The sequence below is a fragment of the Camarhynchus parvulus genome, chromosome 4, assembly GCF_901933205.1.
Source record: "Camarhynchus parvulus chromosome 4, STF_HiC, whole genome shotgun sequence".
Lineage (NCBI taxonomy): Eukaryota > Metazoa > Chordata > Aves > Passeriformes > Thraupidae > Camarhynchus > Camarhynchus parvulus.
This window is the reverse complement of record NC_044574.1, coordinates 49,560,065-49,584,631: the sequence shown is the minus strand read 5'-3', so window position 1 is coordinate 49,584,631 and position 24,567 is coordinate 49,560,065. Positions and strand designations below refer to the sequence as shown.

General features: G+C 47.9%; 2 protein-coding genes across 2 annotated transcripts in view; one reads left to right on the top strand and one right to left on the bottom strand.

Annotated features, from left to right (window-relative positions):
• TNKS (tankyrase) overlaps positions 1-13,146 on the top strand; it is a 128,570-nt gene extending 115,424 nt beyond the window's left edge. Inside the window, 7 exon segments of the mRNA XM_030947785.1 lie at positions 113-233; positions 850-947; positions 2,323-2,397; positions 3,625-3,730; positions 4,582-4,768; positions 5,535-5,691; positions 7,724-13,146. Of these exon segments, the coding sequence (XP_030803645.1) occupies positions 113-233; positions 850-947; positions 2,323-2,397; positions 3,625-3,730; positions 4,582-4,768; positions 5,535-5,691; positions 7,724-7,810 (831 nt within the window). The 3' untranslated portion in view covers positions 7,811-13,146.
• Positions 13,147-13,220: 74 nt separating this feature from the next.
• On the bottom strand, positions 13,221-18,978 carry DUSP4 (dual specificity phosphatase 4). The gene is made up of 4 exons (XM_030947787.1): positions 18,576-18,978; positions 15,605-15,741; positions 14,968-15,187; positions 13,221-14,832 (listed from the first exon to the last, which is right to left on the bottom strand). The coding sequence occupies exons 1-4, from the start codon at positions 18,967-18,969 to the stop codon at positions 14,447-14,449; spliced, it is 1,137 nt and encodes a 378-aa protein (XP_030803647.1). The 5' UTR covers positions 18,970-18,978; the 3' UTR covers positions 13,221-14,446.
• Positions 18,979-24,567: the final 5,589 nt, after the last annotated feature.

The following is a 24,567-nucleotide window of genomic DNA, read 5'->3' as shown; positions in this document are numbered from 1 at the left end:
TATGTTTTTGGTTGCACCATGAATATTTTCCAATTTCTGAAGTGATAGGTCTCCAACCTTGAAAGTCAGGCCAGGTTTGACAAGTGATTTTTGTGATCTTTCACCTTTCCAGATAACCCTGGATGTGTTGGCTGACATGGGGCATGAGGAACTTAAAGAAATTGGGATCAATGCATATGGACATCGCCACAAATTAATAAAGGGTGTGGAGAGACTTCTAGGAGGTCAGCAAGGTAAATATGACACTTTTACTGGCTAGTCTAAGGGTACCACACAACAGGCTCCCATAAGTCACTTTCTCTAAATATAGGCATTGTCACCAGACTTGAAAGAATCTGAATGTCAGGAAAGTGTGTTTGCTGCAGACATGGTGGCTGAGTGGGTTGTGATAGCTAAAGAATATATTAAGGAGATACCAGACCAAGTGATCACTTGTCTTTTCAGAGAATGGATACCCCTGAGGCAGCTTTGGAAGCTGTTCCCATTTCTCAGGACCCTGTTTTACCCATAGAGGAGCTTTTGGTTATGATTTGCCCTCCATACCTACCCCCAGGCCAGTTATATCCTGAAGGATAGACCTTACAGGGTTTTAGCTGCCCCGCGTTTCTATGGAAAGAGGAAGCAATAAAGGGCAATTATATCCCACATGCATTTTTCTTCTCTCTTTTAAAGCCTCTGTTGCTAAAGAAGGCACTTTTATTTGTTTTTGAGGTTATGCTTATGCCTTGTGTTTATTTTGCATTTCCTGTACTGGGGTTGTTTAAGAACAATGACCATGATGGATACAAATAGAGCTGGTATTGGTTTTTCCTGTTGATCGTTGCTCCTTTTCATTCCTTCTCTTTGCAGGTACCAATCCTTATTTGACTTTCCACTGTGTGAGTCAGGGGACCATTCTCCTTGACCTTGCTCCTGATGATAAGGAGTATCAGTCTGTAGAAGAGGAGGTAATCCAAGTCCCTTTCTTAATGCTTCAGGGGCTGTATATTTTTCTTTCCACTGATAACCTGTCAGAGCTAAAGTGTGCAATACGTGTTGAAAGTGCTAAAATATTCTTTGATCTATGAATTGCATAGTGCTGATATGAAGTTTCAGGTTCTTTATTTGTCCTTTGATATAGAACAATGATAGAAATTATTTTGCTATGTCCTGCTAATTTTTTTAATAAGTGGTCTCTGCTCACTTAGTGTTACTCCAGTGTTATTTTGTTGTTGTGTTTTGGATCTTGTCTTGGATATTGTCTCATAGGGAGGATTTGCACAGCTTTCTGTAGGTAGGTGGACCTGTGAGAATTAAAAAGCTGTGTGTGAAACCAAGGCATCAAGGCCTTGCAATTCTCTAAGCATTTTCTGTGAACCAGCTTGTTTTCTCTTGTCTCAGTGGCTTAGTTAATCTGTAACCCAGATAAACAGCTCTTGGACAATTGAGAATTGACTGTAATTTTGCCTCCCACACACACACATGCTCTTTTATTTAAGTAAACTACAGGCATGTACCATTTTGAAAGCAAAAAACATAACAGAAAAGAGACTTCCTGAAGAGTTGTGTTTGGTAGAAACTCCATTTTACTGTGCATTTTCTATTTGTGTCATGTTCCTACACCATAGCACAGAAGTGTTTGGAGTCGTTTAAAAAGTCTAGATAATCAGGATTGCTGCCAGCTTAGATAAGCATATTTTTTATTAGTAACTTCATAAACTGGAGTTTGTGCAGATCTTTTTCTTCTGAAGGAAAGGGTCATTTGTCTGTCATAGTAAATTCGAATATTTATTTGAACTATTTATTTGAACTATTACAAAATATTGTTGCTGTAGCTATAAGTACTTCTCTAAAAGACACAATGAAACTATTTCTGAGGAAATCAGAAATGCTTTTCTAATGACATAGGAGAATTTACAGTGCAGGTATTTCCCTAATACTAAGAAATGCAAACTAAACTCATTAAAATCACATTTGTTATTACTATGAAGTGATCTTTTTGTATATTAATTATCAAATATTGGGATATTTTTCTAATTTAAAGAAGGTTTTCTAGTTGTATATCATTTTCATAGCAAGTACCATTATTCTATTTTTCTCATGTGGATTTTTGTTACAAGATTGGATAATTGCATCATCAGGTGCTTGAGAAATTAGAGTATACCTCAATTTAAAATAGAGTGGGGTTTTGGGTTTTGTTTTTGGGGGTTTTTTTACACCTTTTAATTCCTTTTCCATCAAGACTGTTTGTTGTTGCCGGTGATACACTGAGACATTGCATGGATACTTTGCCTTGCTAGGAAGGTTTATGTGCTGAATGTTCAGTTTTGGGTTTTTATGTAGATGCAAAGTACAATCCGGGAGCACCGGGATGGTGGAAATGCTGGCGGGATCTTCAACAGATACAATGTCATCAGGGTAAGTTTCAAAACCTCTCTGTTTTCTGTGGTAAAGTATGTTAGTATTTATACCAGTTGGCAGAATCAGTTTAATGGTTTGCCCTTTTATATTTAAAGTTTTTTGTTGAAATGATACTCAGAAACAGAGTTAATGCAAGTGCTAAAATTAATGCATGCTCTGCACAGGGAATGAGGGAGAAGTGTCACTTGGGCTCCTAAAGGAGTCTGAAGGAATGTTGTTGAAGACAGAGGTGGTGAAGAACCTCACTGAATTTCAGAGGCCTATAACTTCTGTGTTTGACCCTTGCAACACAGATTTATCTCTTTTCTCAGTGTAGTCTTTTCTTGCCATTTTAAAGGGGATTTGGGGTACAAGTGTATGAAAGGTTGATCATGACTTCTAATAAGAAGTTTCTATCTCCCTGTGCAACCTTCCAGCTTGACACCACCCCCTTTGCCCTTGCCAACTAGAAAAATGCATTTTCCAAGCCATGGTATTCTAGAAAATAGTGTTGTCTTTCTGAGGGAAGGTACTCTTTCTGGTTTCTTTTTGTGGGGAGAAGGAAATAGAGGGAATCAGAACAGAACTTGGTTTCTGAGCTTCAGCAAACCTGTGCTGCCTATCTCTTTGAGAAGTAAGCCTGTGCAGAACCTTTGCAACTTGATCCAATAGATCATGTGTCCTGAAGTAAACTCCTCTTCCATCCTACTCCCAGCCAATGGTGAAGTCCTTTACAAAAACCACAGTGGTATTAAGAGCATGTGGCTGAAATTATATGGATAGATTAGACAGCACATCCCATTATTTTTTATGAAAATAACCAAAAGTTGTTTCTTTTCATAAAAAATGAACCTAAACTAGATAGCAAGTTTCAAAGAGCTAGACAATCAGTCAGCAGAGCTCAAAGCAGAGCGGGAAGGAGTTTCAGTTTGTAGTTCTTTGTGGTATTGAAGGCTCTGTGAGAAGAAGCCTGAAAGTTGTCCTTAAACCTGAGGATTTAGACTGCACTTTCACAGTAGTTTTAACTATTTGTAGGTGTGGGCTAGAGTTGTTGGAGAAACTTCAGCTTTGCGTGCGGAACAGCCATGGGGTTTCTTCACAGCATTCATGTGTCTTCCGTCAGTTTCCCTGTCAAATTAATGTGAACTCTGTGAAACTAGATTTCATTTCAATTGCAATTCAAATACATTTGAGAGATTGAGATGTTACGGTAACAGCATGGTTGGATCTGTTGTTCTACTGCAGATTCAGAAGGTAGTGAACAAGAAGTTGCGGGAGAGATTCTGTCACAGACAGAAGGAGGTCTCAGAGGAGAATCACAATCATCACAACGAGCGCATGCTGTTTCACGGTAAGGAAGTCACGTGTCTTTGTATGTAGTGGTATTTACCAAAAAAACCCAAACCTTGCAAAGACCCACAGGCAATGTTACTGTTGCTGTGTCACCATCCTATGCAAGTAATTGTGTTTCTACACTGGAAATGCAGGGGGTGTGGGGGTGGTGGAGTTACTCTGTGTGGTAACTGCAGTCCAAAAAGCAACACTGGATAAGAAATACTTTTATTATGTTTTGGTTTCTTAAGAAAGAGGAAGGTTTTCTGCTAAGCTGTATCTTAGTCATTTCAAGTAAAGCTGCTGGGATGATGTTACATTGCTGTGAGAAAGACATGGTGTCTTCTAAATGAGGGGAGCAGCACGCAAGAAAAGTGTTTTACCCTGGTGCTTTAGGCAAGCATCAGGGAAAGGATTCAAAACCAACCATGAGTTTCAGCAAGATTTCTCTAGAAATGCCTACAAATGACAATTGCCTGAAGGTCCTTCTGTCCTAGATTCTTCTGTGATTCTGTATAGGAAATTGGTTTTGGGTATGATTGTCCTGACACCTTGCCCCACCTTAAGCAGTGCTGACTCCTGGAGAGGGTGTGCATTGACAAGATAAATTGCACTGAAATGTGAGTGGGGGGAAAGCCATTTAATGAGATCTGTGAAATGAGTAAGAAATGAGTCACACGTGGGATTTTGGTATATAATGATAAATCCCACACATCACTGCATCCTGCTGGGTATCGCCCCCTTGCAGCTGACTGAGCACACTTTCTGCTATTTATTGGTCTATTTGAGGCAGATTAACGCCTCTTGACATTGAGTCCTGTATTACTATACAACTTAACAAGTATGTGTCTTTTTGTGTCACTGTTCTAGGCTCTCCTTTTATTAATGCTATCATTCACAAAGGATTTGATGAAAGGCATGCATACATTGGAGGAATGTTTGGAGCTGGAATTTACTTTGCTGAGAACTCCTCTAAAAGCAACCAATATGTGTATGGAATAGGGGGAGGAACTGGCTGTCCCACACACAAAGACAGGTCCTGTTACATCTGCCACAGGTAGGAATCCAGTAGAGTTCCCCACACATAATTCTGCCTGTCCTGGTTTTTATGATCCTGGCACAGGGCGATATGCAGGCAAAGAATGGCCACTTGAGCTTGGTCTTGGCAGGAAAAATGCAGTTTTCCATTTGTCAGGGTTGAACAAAACAAGTATAAATGCAGCAAGTCCCACAGGAAGGTCAAAAATTACATCTAAGCATGCAGTGAGTATAAATCAAAGTGAGCAGTGGCTCAGGAAAGAGGCTTGAAACAGCAAGTTTGAAAATGAAGAGTCAGGGGAAAATAGCAATTAAACTGCAGGCACTCTCAAGACAAAACTGCAGTGCAAAGTGATGGTCAGCAGTACAGTGTGGTGTACTGTGGATCAGATAATATTGGAGGTAGATAATTTTGGAAAAGGACTTAATTGCAGCTTTGTTTTGTCCTGGAGTAGATCAGTGTGTTTCTCACACTTTGACACCTGTCCATTCCCTGCTGGTAGGATCACAGAGAGTTTCAGCTTCTTTCAACAGCTTCATATGAAATGAACTAGAACAGGCTTCCCTGTGAGGGCTAGACAAACTGTGTGTTTTCCCTTCTGAGTGTCATGAAAGATTTTTGTGACAGGTTTTATACAGTCTTAGAACTGGCTTCTTAAAGTGTTTCTCTAAAAAGCCATGAGAAATTAATTGTACTGAAATAAACTCAAAAGACTGAAGTCCTTCTGGAAGCATACAACTCCTAGTAAGATATTTGAAAATTATACTCTCTTTTTTCGTTTTAGACAAATGCTCTTCTGTAGAGTGACCCTTGGCAAATCCTTTCTTCAGTTCAGCACAATGAAAATGGCTCACGCCCCTCCTGGGCACCACTCTGTTATCGGCAGGCCAAGCGTGAATGGACTTGCTTATGCTGAGTATGTCATCTACAGAGGGGAGCAGGTAGGTGGCTTAGCTGGGACTACCTTTATGCGAGGACACAGCCTGGAGCTGGAGATGGACTGTGCCTGCTTTCCAAACCAAGCATGCTGTGATAATGCTGCTGATTAGGTCATTGGGTTTTCTTTCATTTAAATGGGGAAATAAACAGTGAACTGTACCTACACAGCAAATGCTACTCCTATCCACTGATCTGCTCTGATTTATGCCTTGCAGAATTATCTAATTTCCCCTGTGCAGCTCTGATGGAGTCTGTTAAGAATTGTAGCTTCTCTCAGTAAGCTGTCTTACTCCCATTGCGTTTTAGTGGCACTACTGCAGCATCAAGGTCACGTGCATTTTTGGGGCTCCAGTACATTTGAGGATCCTGGGCTTTTTACCTGTATGTTCCCAGAAGTGACAGAGACTACTCTTAAATGGCAGCTGGAGTAGCAGAGGAGTCTTCAAAAGTTGATTCTTAATCTGAAGAACTCAGCTAGACCTTGACTCCATAGAAGTGTTTTGCTTACTACCATGGATGGCTCCCAGATCACATGATCAAACTGAATAACCATAAACTTGTGATGACAAACATCCCAGGTCCTGAATGAGCTGGCTGATGGTGTTGCCAAGCCACTCTCCATCACACCCTGAGATTACCTTGGTTGGTTGGAGCATACTGCTAATAATACCGAGATCATAGGTTTGATCCCTGTATGGGTCATTCACTTAAGAGCTGGACTTGGTGGTGTCCTTGCAGGTTCTTTCCAACTCAGAATATTCTGTAGTTCTGTGATATTTGAAAAGTCATGGCAGTCAGGCAAGGACCCCAGTGAGTGGAAAAAGGGAGACATCACTTGGATTTTTTAAAAGGGGAGAAAAGTAGACACAAGGGAACTGCAGATCGGTGACTCTCACCTCTGTAGCTGGGAAGATCATGGAACAGATCCTCATGGAAGGCACATGCAAGACCAGGAGCTGATTCAAGACAGCCAGCACAGCTTAAGTAAGCACAGATTGTGCCTGACCAGTCAGGTGGCCTTCTATGATAGAGTGACAATTATGGTTTCACAAAGCCTTCTCTTTTTTGATCAAACAAGCTCATCTCTCTCTCAGCATCTTCTTTATCCTGTGCTCTCTGCCCCAGCTGTCTTATTGGTCCTTTGCTGACCATCTATCTCATTGGTCCTTTGCTGAACTTGGCTCCAGCTTGTTGGCATCTTTCTTGTATTGTAGAACCTAAAAGTTGTGTGTGGTTTTCTAGATGTGGTCAAGGAGGGAGTACAGAATAAACAGCAGTTGCTGCTACACCTGATGATATTACCACAGGATGCTCATAGCCTTTACTGCTGCCAGGACACACTACTGATGATTCTGCTTTAGTTTACTGTCTCCCATCACCTTTTCAGCTGAGTAGCTTCTCATCCTGCAATGTTACAAGGAATTCATCTCAGGTTCCTTTGCCCTTGCTGGATTCCATGAGGCTTCTGTAGGCCCAGTCTCATCTCATCTGTCGAGGTTCCTCGGAATGGGGCCCTGCCCTCCATCAACTCTAGCTTTGTTCTGGGACTGAACTGGCTACCAGCTGTCTCCAGGAAACACTGGACAGATGGACAGATGACTTACTGGGTCATGTGCTTTGAGTGGGCCAAGTATTTTACTGCCAGTAAAGGCCTTTGCAGGTTACATTGCAAGCTGTTGTCCCTTTTGAGGTCAGACTTTATCAGTCATCTGAGATTTTTGAGTAACTTAACAGGCACTGATCGATTTGTAGGATTAGTTAACAAGGAGAATAACTCTGAATTCCTGTTGCACACAATTTCTGACAGTGACTGTGTGGAAGAAACATATTTTTGTTTGTGTATTAACCAAGGTGTTAAGTACATCCAGCAGTTCCACACAGTGCTGGCTAGGTTTGAAATACCCACTTTTGCTTGCATGCTGTGAACATAGAGCTGGTTCTTGTGCTGTCCTTCCTGGTCACTGTTTAGTGCAAAAACTGGAACTTGCTGAGTTACCCTTAAACCAGTTTTTTTTTTCCTTATTTAACTTTCAGGCATACCCAGAATATCTCATTACGTACCAGATTGTGAAACCAGAAGCTCCCTCACAGACAGCAACAGCAGCAGAACAGAAGACCTAGTAGCTTCAGAGCAGTGGAGAAGGATGTGACTTCAATCTTGGACTGGATGAATACATGTTTCAGAAAATCAGTATCACATAAAATTCCTAACAACCTGGAAATAAGCTGTATGTCTTTTCTAAAGTATTGCTGTCTTGATGAATATGATAATGAGTAACTCTTGCACACTCAACTGCTACTGTTCCTCTTGAGGAAAGTTTACAAGGGACTGCCTTTTAATAACATATCTCAGGCTCCTAGTCTCTGCAGATACCATGTGTAAAATAATATTGTTTTGATCTAGACCTTGGGAACATTATTGTGCAAATGGAAATCTTTATTGCTGCCATCTCACATGTTAAAATTTCAGACACTACTTTTCTAGTTATTTTATTTGCAGATAAATTACATTAAGCCCATCATTTTCTTTTCAGCATACACCATTCATTTCCTGTTTTCAAGAGATCCTATTTATTCTCCTTTTGTATTCTGAAGTTGAGCCAGAACTTTCTTGAAAATATTTTGCACAAAGTCAAGTCGACTAAAATCATTAACAATGCAATATAAATTTCATCTGAGGAGGGGCTAGGTCAAGTTATTCAATATAGGGGTTTTTTTTGCACACCTCTGAGCAAACGATAACATGAGTGAGTGTAACTTTGGAGTGGAAACAAGCTATGTCAGTTTGCTGCCTTGTCTGTGTGAGTTTTTCAGGGGAAGCCCTGGGAAGTGTTTGCAAGGGTAGAACCAGCTCTTGTGCTTAGAAGAACTTCATGCCCTCTTCTGGCATCTCTAAAAGAACATTTTATAAGGCTCCTGTTAAGTACAATGCAGCTTTTGAAGTGTTCTCCAGTTACAGCAGGGTATGGTTTTTCTGGGAGAAGCAGGTGGAAAGTCAGAAGATTTCATACAGGAGGGTGTATCTGGTTCATGTCCCTCTGTAAGATGAGACCCAGTAAATGGGTTTCAGGCTGGTAAGGGAGAGTTATTAGAGCAGTTTCCTGTCACATCTTTGTGTGTGACATCACAGTTGAAGAGCTTAAGGGATTTACAAAAGTAATAATTTTTTTAAATATCAATTTTACATTTTGATGAGAACAAAATTTTAAAATATCAGTTGGCAAGCAGATTTGTTTGCAGGTATACCAGAGAACAAAGTTAGGATTTATTCACTTAATACCCTTCTTCCCAAATTCCCAGGTTTTTTTTGCTGAGTAGGAGAAAGTTATTTTTAAGCATTGCATAGCACAGCATCAAACAGTTTCAAAAGTCCCCCTCATGGTGGATATGGATTTAACAAAAGTAGAAACTGTTTCTTTTTTGTGGTGTTTTACAGTTTCAGAGAAGGTTGAAGATCAAGACTTGTTAATTTTTTTCCTAACAACCAGTACCAGGAGATGTGCTCCGGTGTTGACCATGTAACATCTGGAGGAAAAAAAATGTTCCTTTGGACACAACGTGTGGTACAATACCCTATCAACCAGCACTGTCTGATGATCCAGTTCATGCATTCAGGTTTTATCCCCCTTAAAGCAAGGAAGCAACAGAATAGTGTGCTCTTAGTTCATAAAAATATATGTGCTCCCCACAAGTGGGATTTTGCTAACACGTTTGTATAAAACAGACTTAATCCTGAAGAGCATTTCACTTTCAGCATTAAGACACAACACTTTTATTTTTAATGTTAAGGCATTAATGTTGAAGCACGTCATTCTCACAAGAAGTAATCACCAGTAATCACCCACTGTAAAATCAGTCATTTGATGCAATATGGCTACCTGAACATCATCTCTTTGTAATATCTCTAAAGGAAACCTTAGAAATAGCAATACTCCAACAGAACTTGAACTCTTACTTTTCTTGAGCTGACAGTGGATATATGGTTCTCGCTTCATTTTGTGACCTGACTAAATATGTAGCTTTGAAGTCCCAGCCAGGCTCTAGCCTAGTTGTCCTTTTAAACAAGTTTAATTGATAAAATTGGGTGCTTGTATTTTGGCTACTTGTTTCATAGTGTTAGAGGATTGCAAAGATCACCACTAGGCTTTGAAGCTTTGTATTCACCATTTAAGTTTGGGGTTTGCTTTTCATTTAGTTAATAACGGCGTGAGGGGATGTGCCTATCTGCTCTAGGGTTTCAGATAGCGACCAGAGCGAGTGCTGCTCTCCATCCCCAGTTAGACATAGTTTTAAATGGTGAAACAGCTGTGCTGCTTAGGTGAGCAAAATGGTTAATGTGGGTGTGAAAGTTAAAACTTTACATCTTTCATAAACAAGAACAAATCTAAAAAGGAAAACCCCACCGAGCCCACACCGGATGCTGTTCTTGCTTGTTGTTTCCTATGTGCTGGTTGAACTAATGGCTAGACAGGATTCCTTTTGCAGCCTGAAACTTCTAGAAGATAAAAATAGCCTGGAGGAGACTGAGGGGAGACCTCATTGGGGTTTTCAACATCCTCACAAGAGGAAGTGGATGGGCCCGTACCAATATCTTCACTCCCATGACCAGTAACAAGACTGGAGGAAACAGCATGAAGCTGAGATTAGGAGGGAAATTTAGGTTGGGTATTAGGAGAAAGGATTTTCACCCAGAGGGACCCCAGGGAAGTGGTCTTAGCACCAAGCCTGATAGAATTCAAGAAGCTTTTGGACAACACTCTCAGGCACATGGTGTGACTCCTGGGGCTGTCTTGTGCAGAGCCAGGAGTTAGACTCAGTGATCCTGATGGGTCTCTTCCAACTCAGCATATTCTGTGATTCTACTTTCCAGTATCTTTGAACTGCCAGTGTTAATGTTTCTGATGTTCTGTGCAGAGTAAAGGTGCTGTGTGAGGAAATCATTTTGCAGTGGTTTTTGTCTCGTAATGACGTGAGCTCATATCAGTTTGTGGCCAGACACACAGGAGTACCCAGGCCTGATGATGCATCTGTGTGTTGCTGACACCTATGCAGGAGTAGCATATGTTGTCATAGGTGCTCTTTCAGTTCAAAACAAAGTGAGGATCTGCCCATCAATACCAAAGTTACCCGTTAAAAACCTGGCGGTGTTTGTGGTGCTTTTGGCAAGCTGTTAACGGTACAGACACTGCTGCTTCAGCTGGGGGAGTTAACTACAGTGGGACCTTATAAATACTGTGACCCCATAACCAGGCAGGTGCTGCCTCCCGAGAAATGAAGTTTTTGACCTCCTGAGAAGAGCAGTCCCCTGATATGGGGATGCTCATTTTGCAGCATTGGATCACCAGTGGGAGGCACAGTAGGAGCTGAGGATGTAAAAACACTGGCTAAGCCCTCATAGGCTTGGGAGTCCAGGGACAGAACTTGGTGTCTGCTGGCACCAGGGACAATATGTCCCTCAGGCCTGTTGATCTTCGTCAGTGTCCCTTTGAGGCAGCATTTTGAAACTTCTGTGTAGTTTCGCAACAGGACCTTAATAGGCGAAACAGAAAGAAAAGTCACCACCTAACAAAGGAGGGTTCTACTCTCCGTTGCTGAAACTGTTTCCATGAGACTGATGACTTAGATACCTGGTGCAGTGACACTGCATTCTGATTGCTGTCAACAAAACTTTTGTTAGGATTAAAAGCAAACAGTACAGTATCTTAATAAGGTATATTTTATTTTTTCATTCTTATTTTTATCTACCAGTTGTGTTTGATCCCAGCTCCATAGAGACTGTTACAAACCTCTTATACTAGTTCTACCATGTTGTAGTCACTAATGGTTTTTTAACCTCTGTTTCAAGTGTTTGCATGAGATGCAATTGAATCCTACTGCATTATGTAGCAGGAATTTATTTTGCCTGCAAACTTAAACTTTGCTTGTTTGTTATGGGAGTACCCCAAAAGAAAATTCTACACTGAAGCAGAGAGAAAACCCTGCAAAATGTTCTGCACTGTTGGCTGTGGTGTCCAGCAGACACAGAAAAGGGATGTGTTATATGGGAGGGAGTAGCTCCTGGAGAAAGGCACTTTCTTGGCTCTGGAAACCAGCTGCTCCTGCTGTTCGTTCTAGGTTAGAGGAGGTGTCTGCTCCCTGTGAATGTGTGAGGTGCTGAGGGATGCAAGCATGTTGTGCCACTGCATGCCCTGTGAGAGCTACTTAAGACAGTGGCAAATCAAAAAAGCTTCCTGCATCCCTGCAATGGCATCAATTTCTGCACAGTTCATGCACTGCCTGCAATTTCCATATGGGACTGTTAACAGAAATTGCCCTAAACAGGATTTTTCGAGATGGGTGAAAAGGAAGGGTCCAGCCACAAAACAGATTAGTTTGAACATTGCTAATCATTCTCAGAAGCTGAATGTCAGGAAATACGTGAATTTATTTTCAGTGGGATTTCTCTGTTTCCATGCTGCTTTACTACAGAAAGTCTAGCTCAGAAATCCAAGAGGACATGCATCTAATGCATGCTTCAGGTATGTTAAGCTGAATATTTGTGCAGCATTGTAAGCTGTGCTGCAGCCTGCATAGGGAAGACCTGGGAAAGCACATCCTCAGTTCTTGTCTCAAGTAGCAACTGGCTTTTGAACCTCCACAGACTTGAATCCATTGGTGATCAGAGGTGGTGGCTTGGCACAGTCCCAGAGCCTGTTCTCCTGGTCTTTCCAAGAGTGGCAGGACAGATGTGCAGAGAGGGAGCAGCAGTGTTCCCACCTCTCTTTAACACAGAGTAGATGTGAAACCCAGGGGATTGGGGAACACTGTGTGTGTGTAAAAATCTCTGAAGCAAGGTGATGAGCCTGGGAATCTGTGGGGGACATGGGAAGCAGATGTATTTCCATTACACTGACACATATGCCTGTCAAGTCACATTATCTGGCTGGTTTTGATGTATCGGTCTTGCTGAACGTGTTGGTGGCAAGTTTTAGTGCTGGTCCCATTAATTACTAATGTAGATTATTAGAATCTCTGTTATTACAAGCTAATTTGGACACTTTCTTAACATCTGCAGAACTTGCTTCAGCTTTGGAAATTGAAATGGGGATTTTCTGTGCTGCAGTCCCATGAGCTTGTGCTTTGTCATTCCTAATTGCTTTCTCTGGCAAGCCAGATGGCAATGTAGCTGGGGGTTGAATTTCTAGACCTTTTTTGTGTAACTTGTTTTCATAACTAGCCCTTTATTTGTCCTCTCTTGGTTGCCAATTACCTGGAGCTGGGATATCATTTATTTATTTCTTCTTTTACCTTCTCTCTCAAAGTTGAAGATGATGGGCAGTTTCTCAGCCTACCTACATGGTGGACTTTAAGTAACATCTCTGTAACAACTGAGTTTGATCTATAAGTGTGCTTGGCTAAATGTCTGATCTGCAATACTTGTAATAGTTTAAAAGTCAATAAATACATTTTTAACAGTTGCTCTGTGAAAATGGAATGTGTGCACAACCTGCTGCTCTGTCTTGGTTTTACAACAAATTTGCTCCAGCCAAACTGTTGAAAACAGTTTTATTTTTATTTTCTCCAAACAATGTTTTCTCCCTCCCTCAGGCAATAAATAAAAAGTTAATTTCTAGAAAAAAAAAAAAAGAACAAAACCATACATATGTACATCAGCCACACAGGCATCTTGTGTGTTGGACTGGGCTGGAGGGAAGGACAGAGGTAGGGTGGGAAATAAGGCTCCAGGTGGGTTGAAGATGAGGCATTTTCAAGGCTTGGGCCAGAAGCTGCAGAAATGTTGCACAGGTGAACAAGACTCAGCACAGGAAAAGGGCTGGTCATGAGGTGGGAGAAGCTTGAAAATGCTGGATGAATGACACCTCTGGGCCAGCTTGTCCTCCACCCCACAGCTTCTCTCTTCAATTATAGCCCACCCATGTCCCTTCTGCTTCTTTTGGAAGAAGAGCAGCAGTGGGACTGGTGGAGAGGAAACTGAACAGAGTAATCAAAAGCAGCCCAGACTGCTGCCCCAACCCCTTCTTTCTCATCTTAAAGCCACAGGAGATTGGACCTAAGTTTTCTAGAAACCAGTGATCCACAGAGGCAAGAAAAGAGGCATTTCAGACTACATCTCTCCCTCCAAACCACTTCCCAACCACAAACATTGCTCTTTCCCTGGACTAGGCTCAGCTGGTGACTTGGCAGGTGCCTGCCAGCTCCTGCCTCATCTCCCCAGCCACTGGCAGGGCTGAGGTTGAGTGCAGGCAGCCCTGTGCCACCACTCCTGCTCACCCCAAGGCCCTGCCTGCAGCTCTGCTTGTCCGAAGTGTACCTGGCTCAGGTAAGCAGCACCCACCACACACACAAAGGTGTCTCTGTAAGAGGGAAGGCTGCTGCACAATAAAAACAGGGGAATGCTCCCTTGTCAACCTGGATGAGCTGTGGCCAGAAACATGGGGAGAAGGGGAGGTGTAAAAAAACAAGACAGTAAAATAGGGATGGAAACATGTGAAGACCAGGCACTTGAGGAAACCCAGTATACTATTTTGTTCCTCCCCCAAAGAGCCTGGACAATGTCAAGGTTTGTGGCTTTTACAACTTCGTGCTTTCAAAACATAACAATAAAAAGCAAACAAACCAAGATGAGGTAAGAAATTTCTCTACGAAAAAGATGGCAAGTCCAGGGTGAATGGCAGTGTCCGGCACTATTGCTTAACATCACGGGGCTCAGTGCCCCTGCACGCCCGGCACTGCCTGCCCGGCTGGCCTGGCCCTGAGCTAACAGCTGGGCGACGTGGTGATGGGGCTGTGCAGGTAGGGCAGGCTGCTGGGGGTGGCATGGACACCGACAGACACCGGGAAGCTGAAGACAAACTGCGAGGTGGGGGTGGAGGTGGCCTTGCCCCGCTCCCGCAGCGTCCCCGAGGGGCTGACAGCATCCACTGCGTACGAAGTGGCCAACACCTGCGACTCGAACTGCAGCAGCTGCCCCATGAAGCTGAAGTTGGGGGAGATGATGCTCCGGCGCTGCTTGACAAACTCAAAGGCCTCCTCTAGCTTGACACGCTTCTTCATCATCAGGTACGCCAAGCAGATGGTGGCCGAGCGGGAGATGCCAGCCTGGCAGTGCACCAGGACACGGCCACAGCACTCCTTCACTGAGTCTGGAGGGCAACAGGTGAGACGTGAGACCACACCCTGCCACCGCGGCCCGGCCCCTCACCAAACCTACAGCTGGTGGCTGACCTCCCTCCCACCGGTGCCACCAATGGACACAACATCTCTGCACAGGCACTCACCAATGAATTCAATTGCCTCCATGAACCAGGAGCTGATGTCAGCTTTGTGGTTATCCTCCACAGGGATGCACTTGTACTGGTAGTGCCCCTCAAAGTGGTTGGGGCAGTCTGAGGAGACGTTCAGCAGGGCTGTGATGCCCAGCGCATCGAGCATGTCCCGCCGGGCTGCGTGGTAGGCGCTGCCAAGGTAGAGGAAGGGAAGGATCTCCACAGGCCCACCCTGTGACAGAGGAAAAGAGCTGGTCGGCCAGGGGACAGTGGGAGGCAGGACACACATCCAGATGGCTTGGAAACACGGAGCTGCGCAGCAACCTGGCACCTGATCCAGGGCCCTCAGAAGAGGGAGCAGAGGCTGCATTCCTGAGGTGCTAAACCTCTTTCAGCCGTTCCTCTCCCTCTCCCTGTCTTGTTTGGAAACACGCAGGTGTGGGTTAACAGGATGTGGGCTTGTCCACCCTGTGGGGCACACAAACACCCAGGGCTTAGGAGGACCACCATGCTTTCCCATGAGAGGAAAGGAAGCAGGGCTCTGGCTCCACAAGCCCCAGCTGAGGGAGAGCAGAGAGACTCCCATTGGAGCAGGCTGCAATGCTGGAAGGCCAGTCAAGATAGCTAAGCACTGGGCTTTTAGACGTACCTGGTCATGGAAGGGGGTCCCACAGGAACTGCAGCCCAGATCCAGGGGCTCAGCGCTGGTGGGGGGTGACACATTGCTCAGGGACTTGGTTTTTGCACAGAATTCGGGGTACTCCGAGGAGAAGCGCTCATAGCCCCCTGCAAGAGGAGAGGCACGAGGTGTTAGCCCAGACCGCATTCACAGGACTGCAGAACACACAGCCGGAGATGCCCTTGGCCACTAGATGATGCTACAGCGATGGAGAGTGATCCCTGCCCCAGGAGGAGCAGTCGGGCTCTCGGCAGCAAGGGGGGAATCCCTAAGGCCCCACCATTCCCTTGGAGCACCAAGAGCAATGATCTTGACCACCCAAAGTCTCTGCTCCAGGGCTCGGTCACCTGCATACTGCCAGCCAAAACTCCACACTGAAGCCAAGGTTGCTCTCTGAGACAATGAAGAGAGGATTTATTTCCAGCATACTCAGACTTAAATGGGAAAAGCTGCTCCAAGGCCAAAGACTGTTCAGTTCTCATTTGCCCTTGAAACATTATTTTGTGACAGAAGACAGGCAGGTCTCCCATTCCCAACTTGACCCTCCAGCTCAGAGCTCCCACAACAACAGACCAGGAAAGCCCTGGCTCTGGCCAGGTACAGCCAAGCTGCCCTCTGAGAGAGGTTTCTGCTGCTTCCCAAGGACACAGGTGCAAGCTGAACATGGAGCAGCTTGTCCCTCTGCCCTGCTGCCAGGGGGATGAGCACAGGGGATGTCAGGGCTTTGTCATGGCAGGCATAACAAGAGCAAACCCCACTGAGTTCCCAGGACAGGGAAACTGCAGTGTTGGCCTGCCAATAAACACTTCTGGTGACATTTCCTTCTCTCATTCAAATCTAATTAACATCCTCAAAGGGTCTGACTTTGAGCCTCGAAATCAATGAAAATCAAGTATTTTACTATCACCACAGGACTCCAGCTGGATCAAGCTCTGACTGCCAGGATGGTTCCTGAAGACTCAAACCAACTGCAAGACCTATGCCTGCAGATTTCAGCTCACCAGAGCCTACAGCAGGACACATCCTTCTTATCCAGCCTTAGCTCCGAGACTGCCCTGAACAAGGCTGGATAATCAAAACAACGGATGCAAGCGTCTCAAGCAGCCCAGGAATCCCCAGGCAGCTAGAGCCCCCCACTGCCAGCATCCCAGTGTCCTTTGTGGTTTCCTCCCCTACAAAAGGAAGGGCTTTAGTACCTTAAAGCAGAACCGTGCAGATTTATCACTGCATTTGCATTGTCCCTCCCACGCAGCCAGGACATTTTGCAGAGGCTTCATTTCCCTGGCCTGACATCCCTTTACAGTCCTACTGCTTCGATTTGAAAGAGCATCCAAAACCAAGAGCCTTTGTTAGACAACTTCCAGGGATCTGGTCCTAAAATCCCTGGATCTACCACATTGCACTCCAGTGGTCATTGCACCATGAGAGGGAAAAGCTGCCCAGGGTGATGGGCAGAAACATCTTGGAAAGAATGGTTCTTGGAAAGAAAAAGAGACCTTTTCAAATGCTTCTCTTCAATGAATCTCATCAGATTCATTGATCCAGCAGCTCCTGGCTGTTCACGCCAGCCCTGCCCGGTGCAGAAGCCAGGCAGAGCAGGAGCCCATGGCCAAGCAACCCCCAGCCAGGCTGTTTTACAGGGAACCTGGCAGCAGCCTGACCTGCACAAAACACTTCAGGGTCTTCACTGTGACCTGCACCTGACAAATGTGCACTTGGGCATGCACAGCTGTGGGTTAGTGTAGCTCTCATGGAATCAGAGCAAGATCATTTTAGTGGCTCTGTGGAACACAAGACTGTAGTGCTGAGACTGAGTCTCTCGGAGCCTATTCCTTAAAAGGGCTCCCATTCCAAGCAACCTCCCACGAGAACCACAGAAGCACCAGAAGCTCTCAGCTGACAAAGGCCACCCTTGAATCCGAGCAGCGTTTCCTGCCACATGCGTGGCTCCAGCACCACGCTGGCTCACGGTGAAGGAGCCTGCTCCTGAGCGAGCCCTTGCTGTGCAGGCACTCCCGCAGCAGCACATCGTATCGCATCCCGGGAACAGCTCCTGCTGCTTTTACTGTATCTAGTACAACTGAAAGTGCTAGTTCCCCCATCTATCAAGCCTCTTAATGGATTTGCTACTCTGCATACACATCCTCACCCCTGCTGTAAGTAAGCCAAGGAATAAATTGACTCTCAGGCTGTAAACAAAAAAGAAAAAGCCCCACAGAGCTCATCCAGGAACCCCAGCTGAGCATCCCCCGCCCCTAAATCATCTCCCGGCAATTCTCAGGACCAGCAGCTCCAAATGTGCACAGCTTCCCATTTAACACACGGCAGAGGGGGGAAGCCCTGATCCCCGCTGTAGTCGCAAAGGGAGCACAGAGGCACCCCCAGGTTTTCTGCCCGCTGCAAGGGGACATCGCCGTGACAGCCGCTATCTGACCCTGCACAAATACCTCCTCTGCACCTCCGTGGGGCTGGGGATGGACTCGAACAAAGCGCGGGGGGATTCCCACACACACTCACTTCCCTCAGGTCCCGGGCAGGGCCACGGCGCCCGCTCGATGCCCCTGAGCCGGCTCAGACCGCGCGGGCACCCTCGCTCGGGGCTGATGGCCGCGCTGCCACCGTCCCGTACCCCAGCTCCGGGCGGCGCACCGCGGTGCGTGCGGCCCCCGCGCTCCCGCCGGCCCCCAGCGCTCCCGCCGGCTCCCAGCTTCGGCGGGACGGACGGCCGGGGGCGGGAGACGGCAGAGCCCTGCCCGGGGCGCGGCGAGCCCGGAGCCCCATTCCCGGGCAGGGGCAGCCGTCCGCGGTTCCTGGTGTCCCCCCCTGGTTCCCAGTGTCCCCCCGCCCGGTTCCCGGTGTTCTCCTCTCCCTGGTTCCCGGTGTCCATCCCCCTGGTTCCCGGTGTCCCCTCCCCGGTTCCCGGTGTCCCCGCCGCCGGTACCTGCCAGGAGGCGGATGTCGGCGCGCGCCGTGTCGCGACGGAGCGCGCGCACCACGAGCGCCACGGTGCTGTCCTCGCGCAGGGCCTCGGCGCGCGGGCTGCGCTCGTCGTACACCACGACGGCGGCGTAGAGCCCGGCCCGCAGCCGCGCCCGCACCTCGCCCTCGGCCGGCAGGATCTGCTCCAGGCTCACGGCGCCCTTGGCCCGCCGCCGCACGATCGTGTTGCAGCGCACGTTGAGCGCCCCGCGGATGTGCCCGGCGCTGTGCGCCAGGAAGGGGCGGCAGTCCAGCACCAGGCACCGCGCGGCGCCGCCGGCCCCGGCCTCGTCGCGGCCCACGAGCCGGCGCAGCGCGCTGCCCTCCATCTCGCGCAGCCCCTCGGTGGCCACCATGGCGTGAGGGGGCAGGGAGGGAGCGAGCGCCCGCCGGGCCCCGCGCCCGCCGCCCGCGCCGCTCGCGCACCCCCGCGCGCGCCGCGCGCAGCCTTTACTACCCGGCGGCGGCCGGCGCGCGCCCCCCCCCGCCCCGCCCCGCCCATCCGCCGCGCGCCGGGGCCGCATGAATGGAGGGGAGGCGGCGCGCGGGCCCGGCGACGTCACCGCCTCCATTCACAAAAAAAGAAAATCCGTCCGCACCGCCCGCCGGCCGCGGGTTGTGAATGGGGGAGAGCGGCGGGCCTTTGTCACCGCGGGCAGCGCCCTGTCACCCCCGCCAGGAGCCCTCCGGGCCGCGCACGCTGAGGGGCACACGCGCACGTGCACATACTGCGGGGCACGCGCCCAGCAGTCGACACAGACACGCAGACACACAGACAGACAGACGGACACACACACACAGAGACACACACACACACAGACACAGTCAGGCACACACAGAGACACAGACACACACAGACACACACACACACACGCAGACACACACACACACACACACACACACACACACACAGACAGACAGACACACACACACACACACATATGCAGACAAAAACACCCAGACACACACACACACACGCTCAGGCACACAGACACACACACACGCTCAGGCACACGCAGACATACAGACGCACACACACACACACGCTCAGGCACACGCTCGCAGGCCGGGCACACGCTGCGCACACTCCCGCTCCTTTGTCCCCTGGCTGCTGTTCCGCTCGGACCGCCTGCCGCGGCGGGGGGCGCTGAGCAGGGCCCGCCGCCGGCTCCGCAGGGTCCCCCTGGGTCCTTCTGACTGCGCATCTCTCACGGCCACGCTCCCCCTGCCAAAAACGGCATCTCATTCGCTGCAGAGCCCTGAAGCCACTACAGCACCCTGCCTGTGATGCGGCTCTGTGGAGGGGGCTCTTCGATTTCATTCCTCACATAGTGGAATTCTATTTTCGGCTAAAAGCCTAAGGAGTAAATGCACAGCCCTAGAGCGTCCCAGGAGGGTCTCCCCATAGCCACTACCCAAACACTGAGCCATCATTTCACCCCAAAGTCCCCATTTGGACTGCTTTCAAACAGAAGCAGTGTCGCAAACCACAATGCCAGCAACCGTGCTCAGGGCATTTCCTGCAAACAGATGCCAGCCAGTCCCAGGTGAGTCTGCTTCAGAGACCTGGAGGTGTTCAGCTGTCCCCATGTGGACCTGGATGTGGTGGGTGTAAGGTTAGGGGCCCAGTGGTTATTCAAGCCCATCTACCCCATCACTGCTTTTCACCGAGGGCAGCACTTGAGGCAGCTTGGTTTCCCCTCCTCCCCTGCATGCCGGTCGCTGTTTGCCCGGGCACGGCAGGGTAACACCTTGCTGGCTGTGTGTGCCTGCCTGGGAGGAATCCAGCCGAGCACACACGTGCAGGACCTGCAGCTGGTGACACTCCCGCCTCCTTTATGCTCTGCTCTCTGACCGCTACTGCGTTCTCCCCTCGGCCTGAGTCAGCCCGATCTTTGCACCGGTGGCTCTTGTGTGCTGTGCCAAGCCGAGCCAGATGAGCTGGGGGGGAAACACAGCTGCCATTTGTGCCGTACACCCCGCTCCAGGAATGCATCAGAGCCTGTTGCCTAGTACAACAGGGGTGGAAGGCAAATCGTCTCCCATTCCTACCTGCATCAAACACAAGAACAGCGAAACCCTTTTTCTGCTGAAGTAAAGCAGACTCTGGGTGGCCAGTGACATAGCAGAGACATTCTTTCTTCCTTTAGAGAAAGGTGTCGGAGACAAAAAACTCAAACTGAGAATTTAATTACAAATTAATGGAAAATTACGTTCTCATACCAACAATACTTGAACTCAAGTTGAATCATCAAAACATCTTAAAAAGTTTTGGGCAAGGCCTGTTGCCAAAATATGTTGTTTTCTTTGCTCCTCTTGGGCAGATGTTGGCCACCAGCACGGGATGAGCTAGCCTGGTGTCTCCAATGCCCTCTGCACTATCCAATCCAGCTTGTACACTTAAATTGGATAACCAAGGGCACAAAGTATATGTCCTTGGAGGCAGGCCTATCATCCTAATTTTTCCCTCTCTCATCCAGCATGTGACTGGGACAAACTAATCTGAGCTGTGAGAGGAGGGCAATATTGTCATGGGTGCAGGAAGGGGCATTTGGGCTGATGTCCCTGGATGTTTGCAAGAGCACTGATGGAGGACATCATTTCAGGGTGGAGTGTGGAAGGATGTGTGTGCATGTGCATCTGGTGGAGATTTTCAAGTATTTCCATGTGCCTGAACCCTTTCCCCACTCTTAATCCCTTCCTGCTGTCTATCTAGATGTGGCAGGTTCTTGGCTCTTTCTTCCTGGAAAATAATCTGCACCCAGCCAGGCTGCTGGGAATCCCACTGTGCACCCACACCGGGCATTGTCAGTGCTGTGCTCCCAGCTGGTCACCTCTGGAGCTGATGCTCTGCTGGGGCTGCTGGCTCACAGATATGTGCAGAAATTGAAGAGAGTGCCCAAAACGAAGCAAGTCAAGGCCAGGATTCACTGCTGGGGGAGAAGAGGGATCTCCCTCACTGCAGTTAGCCCAAGAGGAGATCTAATTAACTTTATTTATAGAGGTTTTAAGATTACAGTCACCAAAAATGCTTGCAAGGCGGAAACCACAAGTCAAAAGAAGCAGCACAGCTACGTGGGATGCAGGGGCAGGGCGTATGGAAAGGATTGGGGAAAGGGGGATTGGGGATTGGAGGAGACCACAGGGCTCCATGCCTGACTTTGTAAGCCCAGAGAAGTGTGAAAGCTAATATTCCTGTCAAACAGCATCCGTATGGTAAAAACTGAAATATATCCCGCTGGAAAACAAACAACCAAAAGAACAGAGAGAGAGAGCAAGAGACATTCATTTCCTTTGCAGCAGAGTCAAGGAATCATCTTTTATAGGGCCCTGGCCAGAAAAGGCAGTAGTTGAAAGGGTTGAAGGGAAATGAATTGTCAAAAGAGGCACATATTTGGATGATTAAATGTCAATATGTACCTTGAATTAAGAAAAAGGAATTTACACCTCATCTCACTGTGGCAGTGAAAACCAAATTAGAGTCAGACTGTAAATTTGCCAGCCAATAGATACCAATTTGTTGGACTACCTAAAGGCTTTTTCTGCCCAGAGAAATGCCAAAGCAGAAGTTCCCCTGGGTGGGCAATAATTGCTGTGGGCAGCTCTAAGTTGCTGGGCTCTGTGAGCCCTCTGGGCTCCTCCAGGTTTTCCTGGCTCTGCTCCCCTGGCTCCTGGCCCCACTGTGCACCCAGGGAGTCCTGATGTGCTGTGTCAGGCTGCAGGTCTCAGCTACCTGGCAGATGTGCCTGCCTCTGTGCCACTGGGCAGGAGCACTGGCCAGGACATTGTTATGCTGGAGTTTTCCCAAGAGCTTGACTCCCTCCATGCTCCTGGTCAGCCAGTGCAGCTGTGGATGGACAGAGGTACAGAGCACAGAGCTACACCCTCACTACTCCTGGCACGTGACAGAAGCTGCAGTGTAAAGACGCCGCCACCTTCCCCTGGCTGTTCCCAGTGGCTGGCCAAAGGGTTGAGGGGTTTGCCCTGGCATGTGCAGGAAGCCTTTGGCAGAAATGAAAGACAGAATCAAGGTCTCAGCAACTTGCAACTCTGCACTTACTAACAAAACCCAACCCTCCTGGAATGCCACAGGGGCATGGTTCCCTTCTGTCCTCTTGGAGCACCTTAGGGTTCTCCTTTCATGCAATCTCCCTTCCTCACAGCTTTCCAGGCTGGGGAATGCACCCTCCTGTCCACAGAGGGAAGTGCAGCAGTGAAAGAGTTAAAAGATTCATGTTAATAAATTCAGGCTGTCTTTTCCTCTAGGGCATATTTACATATTAATGGATGGGAATTGTAATGAACCTGTCTAGGGAGGCTAAAGGGGAAATTATGCAAGGCTAGCTGAGAAGGTGGAGGAGGGGGAAATGTTCGTTTTCAGAGCTTTCCAACCCCTCAGCTGCAAAAGCATGTGACCAGCCTGGGCTCCAGGGCAGCGCCTTGCCTAGCGTGGGACACCCCGGAGTGAACACAGAACCAGAGGGCAGGAGTTGTTTGGGCCCTCCTGCATCCCTCCTGCACTGGCTTCTCACAGCTAAGCTTCACACTGTCCCAGATGTTATTTTAAGCCCAGGGTCACAACAGCATATTTCAGCAAGCATGTCCCAAATCATCACCCCATCCTCCAAGGCAGCTCTTGGTGGGCAGTCGCAAGAGCAGCTCAACCACAACTCGTTTCCAGCAGACAATCTCTCAGGGCCTTTCAACAGCACTGCGTGTGCTTGGAGCAAGAGGCAAGGGAGCCAAGGAAGGGGATTTGTTCCAGGCTGGGCTGAAGTGCTTCCCTGTCCCATCCCTGCTCCTTCACACCAGGCTGCTTGAGCCCTGCCACAATCTTTGTTGCCTCAAGCCCCAGAGCTCTCCGCATGCGAACCCAAAAGCCTTTGACAGCACATGAAAAATGCCAGGAGCTTTGCCAGGTCTGCTTTCTCTGCTCACTGCTGAGCCTCAGTGTGCAATCCCCACTCCAGCCCTACAGATTTTATCTCAAGAAGAACAAATAATCTGTTGCTTTTGCCCTGCAATATCAGATAGAGCTATAAATCACTAGATAGGAGCCTAATTACTGGGCCTCTGATCTGATTTAGATTGGAAGATGGAAAAAGCAGCCTTTATTTCTGAAAGCAAAGGAGCACTTCACAACATTGATGGGTCCTCCATGTACCTCAATAGCTACAAATGGTTTATGCCCATGTAAATGAGATCAGGCCAGGACCCGCTCAAATTAGCAGGATACAAAGTGCCCTGCAGAATTTCTGCTGCAGATTTGGTTTCTCCCCCACGCCCCCCTCTCTCTCTCAACTCCCTTCTTTTGGCCACTGCTTTATCTCTGCTTGTAAAAGTCAGTGCAGCTCCAGTTGCTCTGGGTTAGAAACATGAGGTCAGATCCAGCATGGTCAGTGAACGGGAACAAAATTTTAAGCTTCTGCTAGGTGAGGGTTGTTCTGCAACAAGCCTAAAATGTTGCCTGCAAAAACAGGGAGCCTTCCAAAATCCTTTGCTGTTTCTTTTTGACCTGCCTGGTTTTGGTGGGAAGTGTGAGGGGACACCAGCTGCAGGGTTTGGGGGTTCACGGCTGCTGGGACTCCTGAGGACTGGACAGTAGGTAAGGGCACGCAGAACTGATGCATCCATCACTCCTGCTCTGAGGGACTTAGGAGCCCAATGTCCCCACAGGGGTGGCAGACTTGCCCCTCAATATCACCCCTCAGTAGCACCAGGACCCAGAGGCCAGCCCTGATTCTGGCAGGTGCAGAGCCAGCCTGGCTGTCCCCTGGGCACAGCCTGTTCCAGCAGGTGCTTCAGGCTGGGAGGTGGATGGTTGGATGCAGGGTGATTGCTGAATGTTTCTGCAGCCTTGGTGCACCAGGGTAGCCCACACTGGGAAGCTTCTTCCTGACATGAGAATCTGCACGGGCTATGCTTAACATTTTGTCATTTCTTTATACAAATGT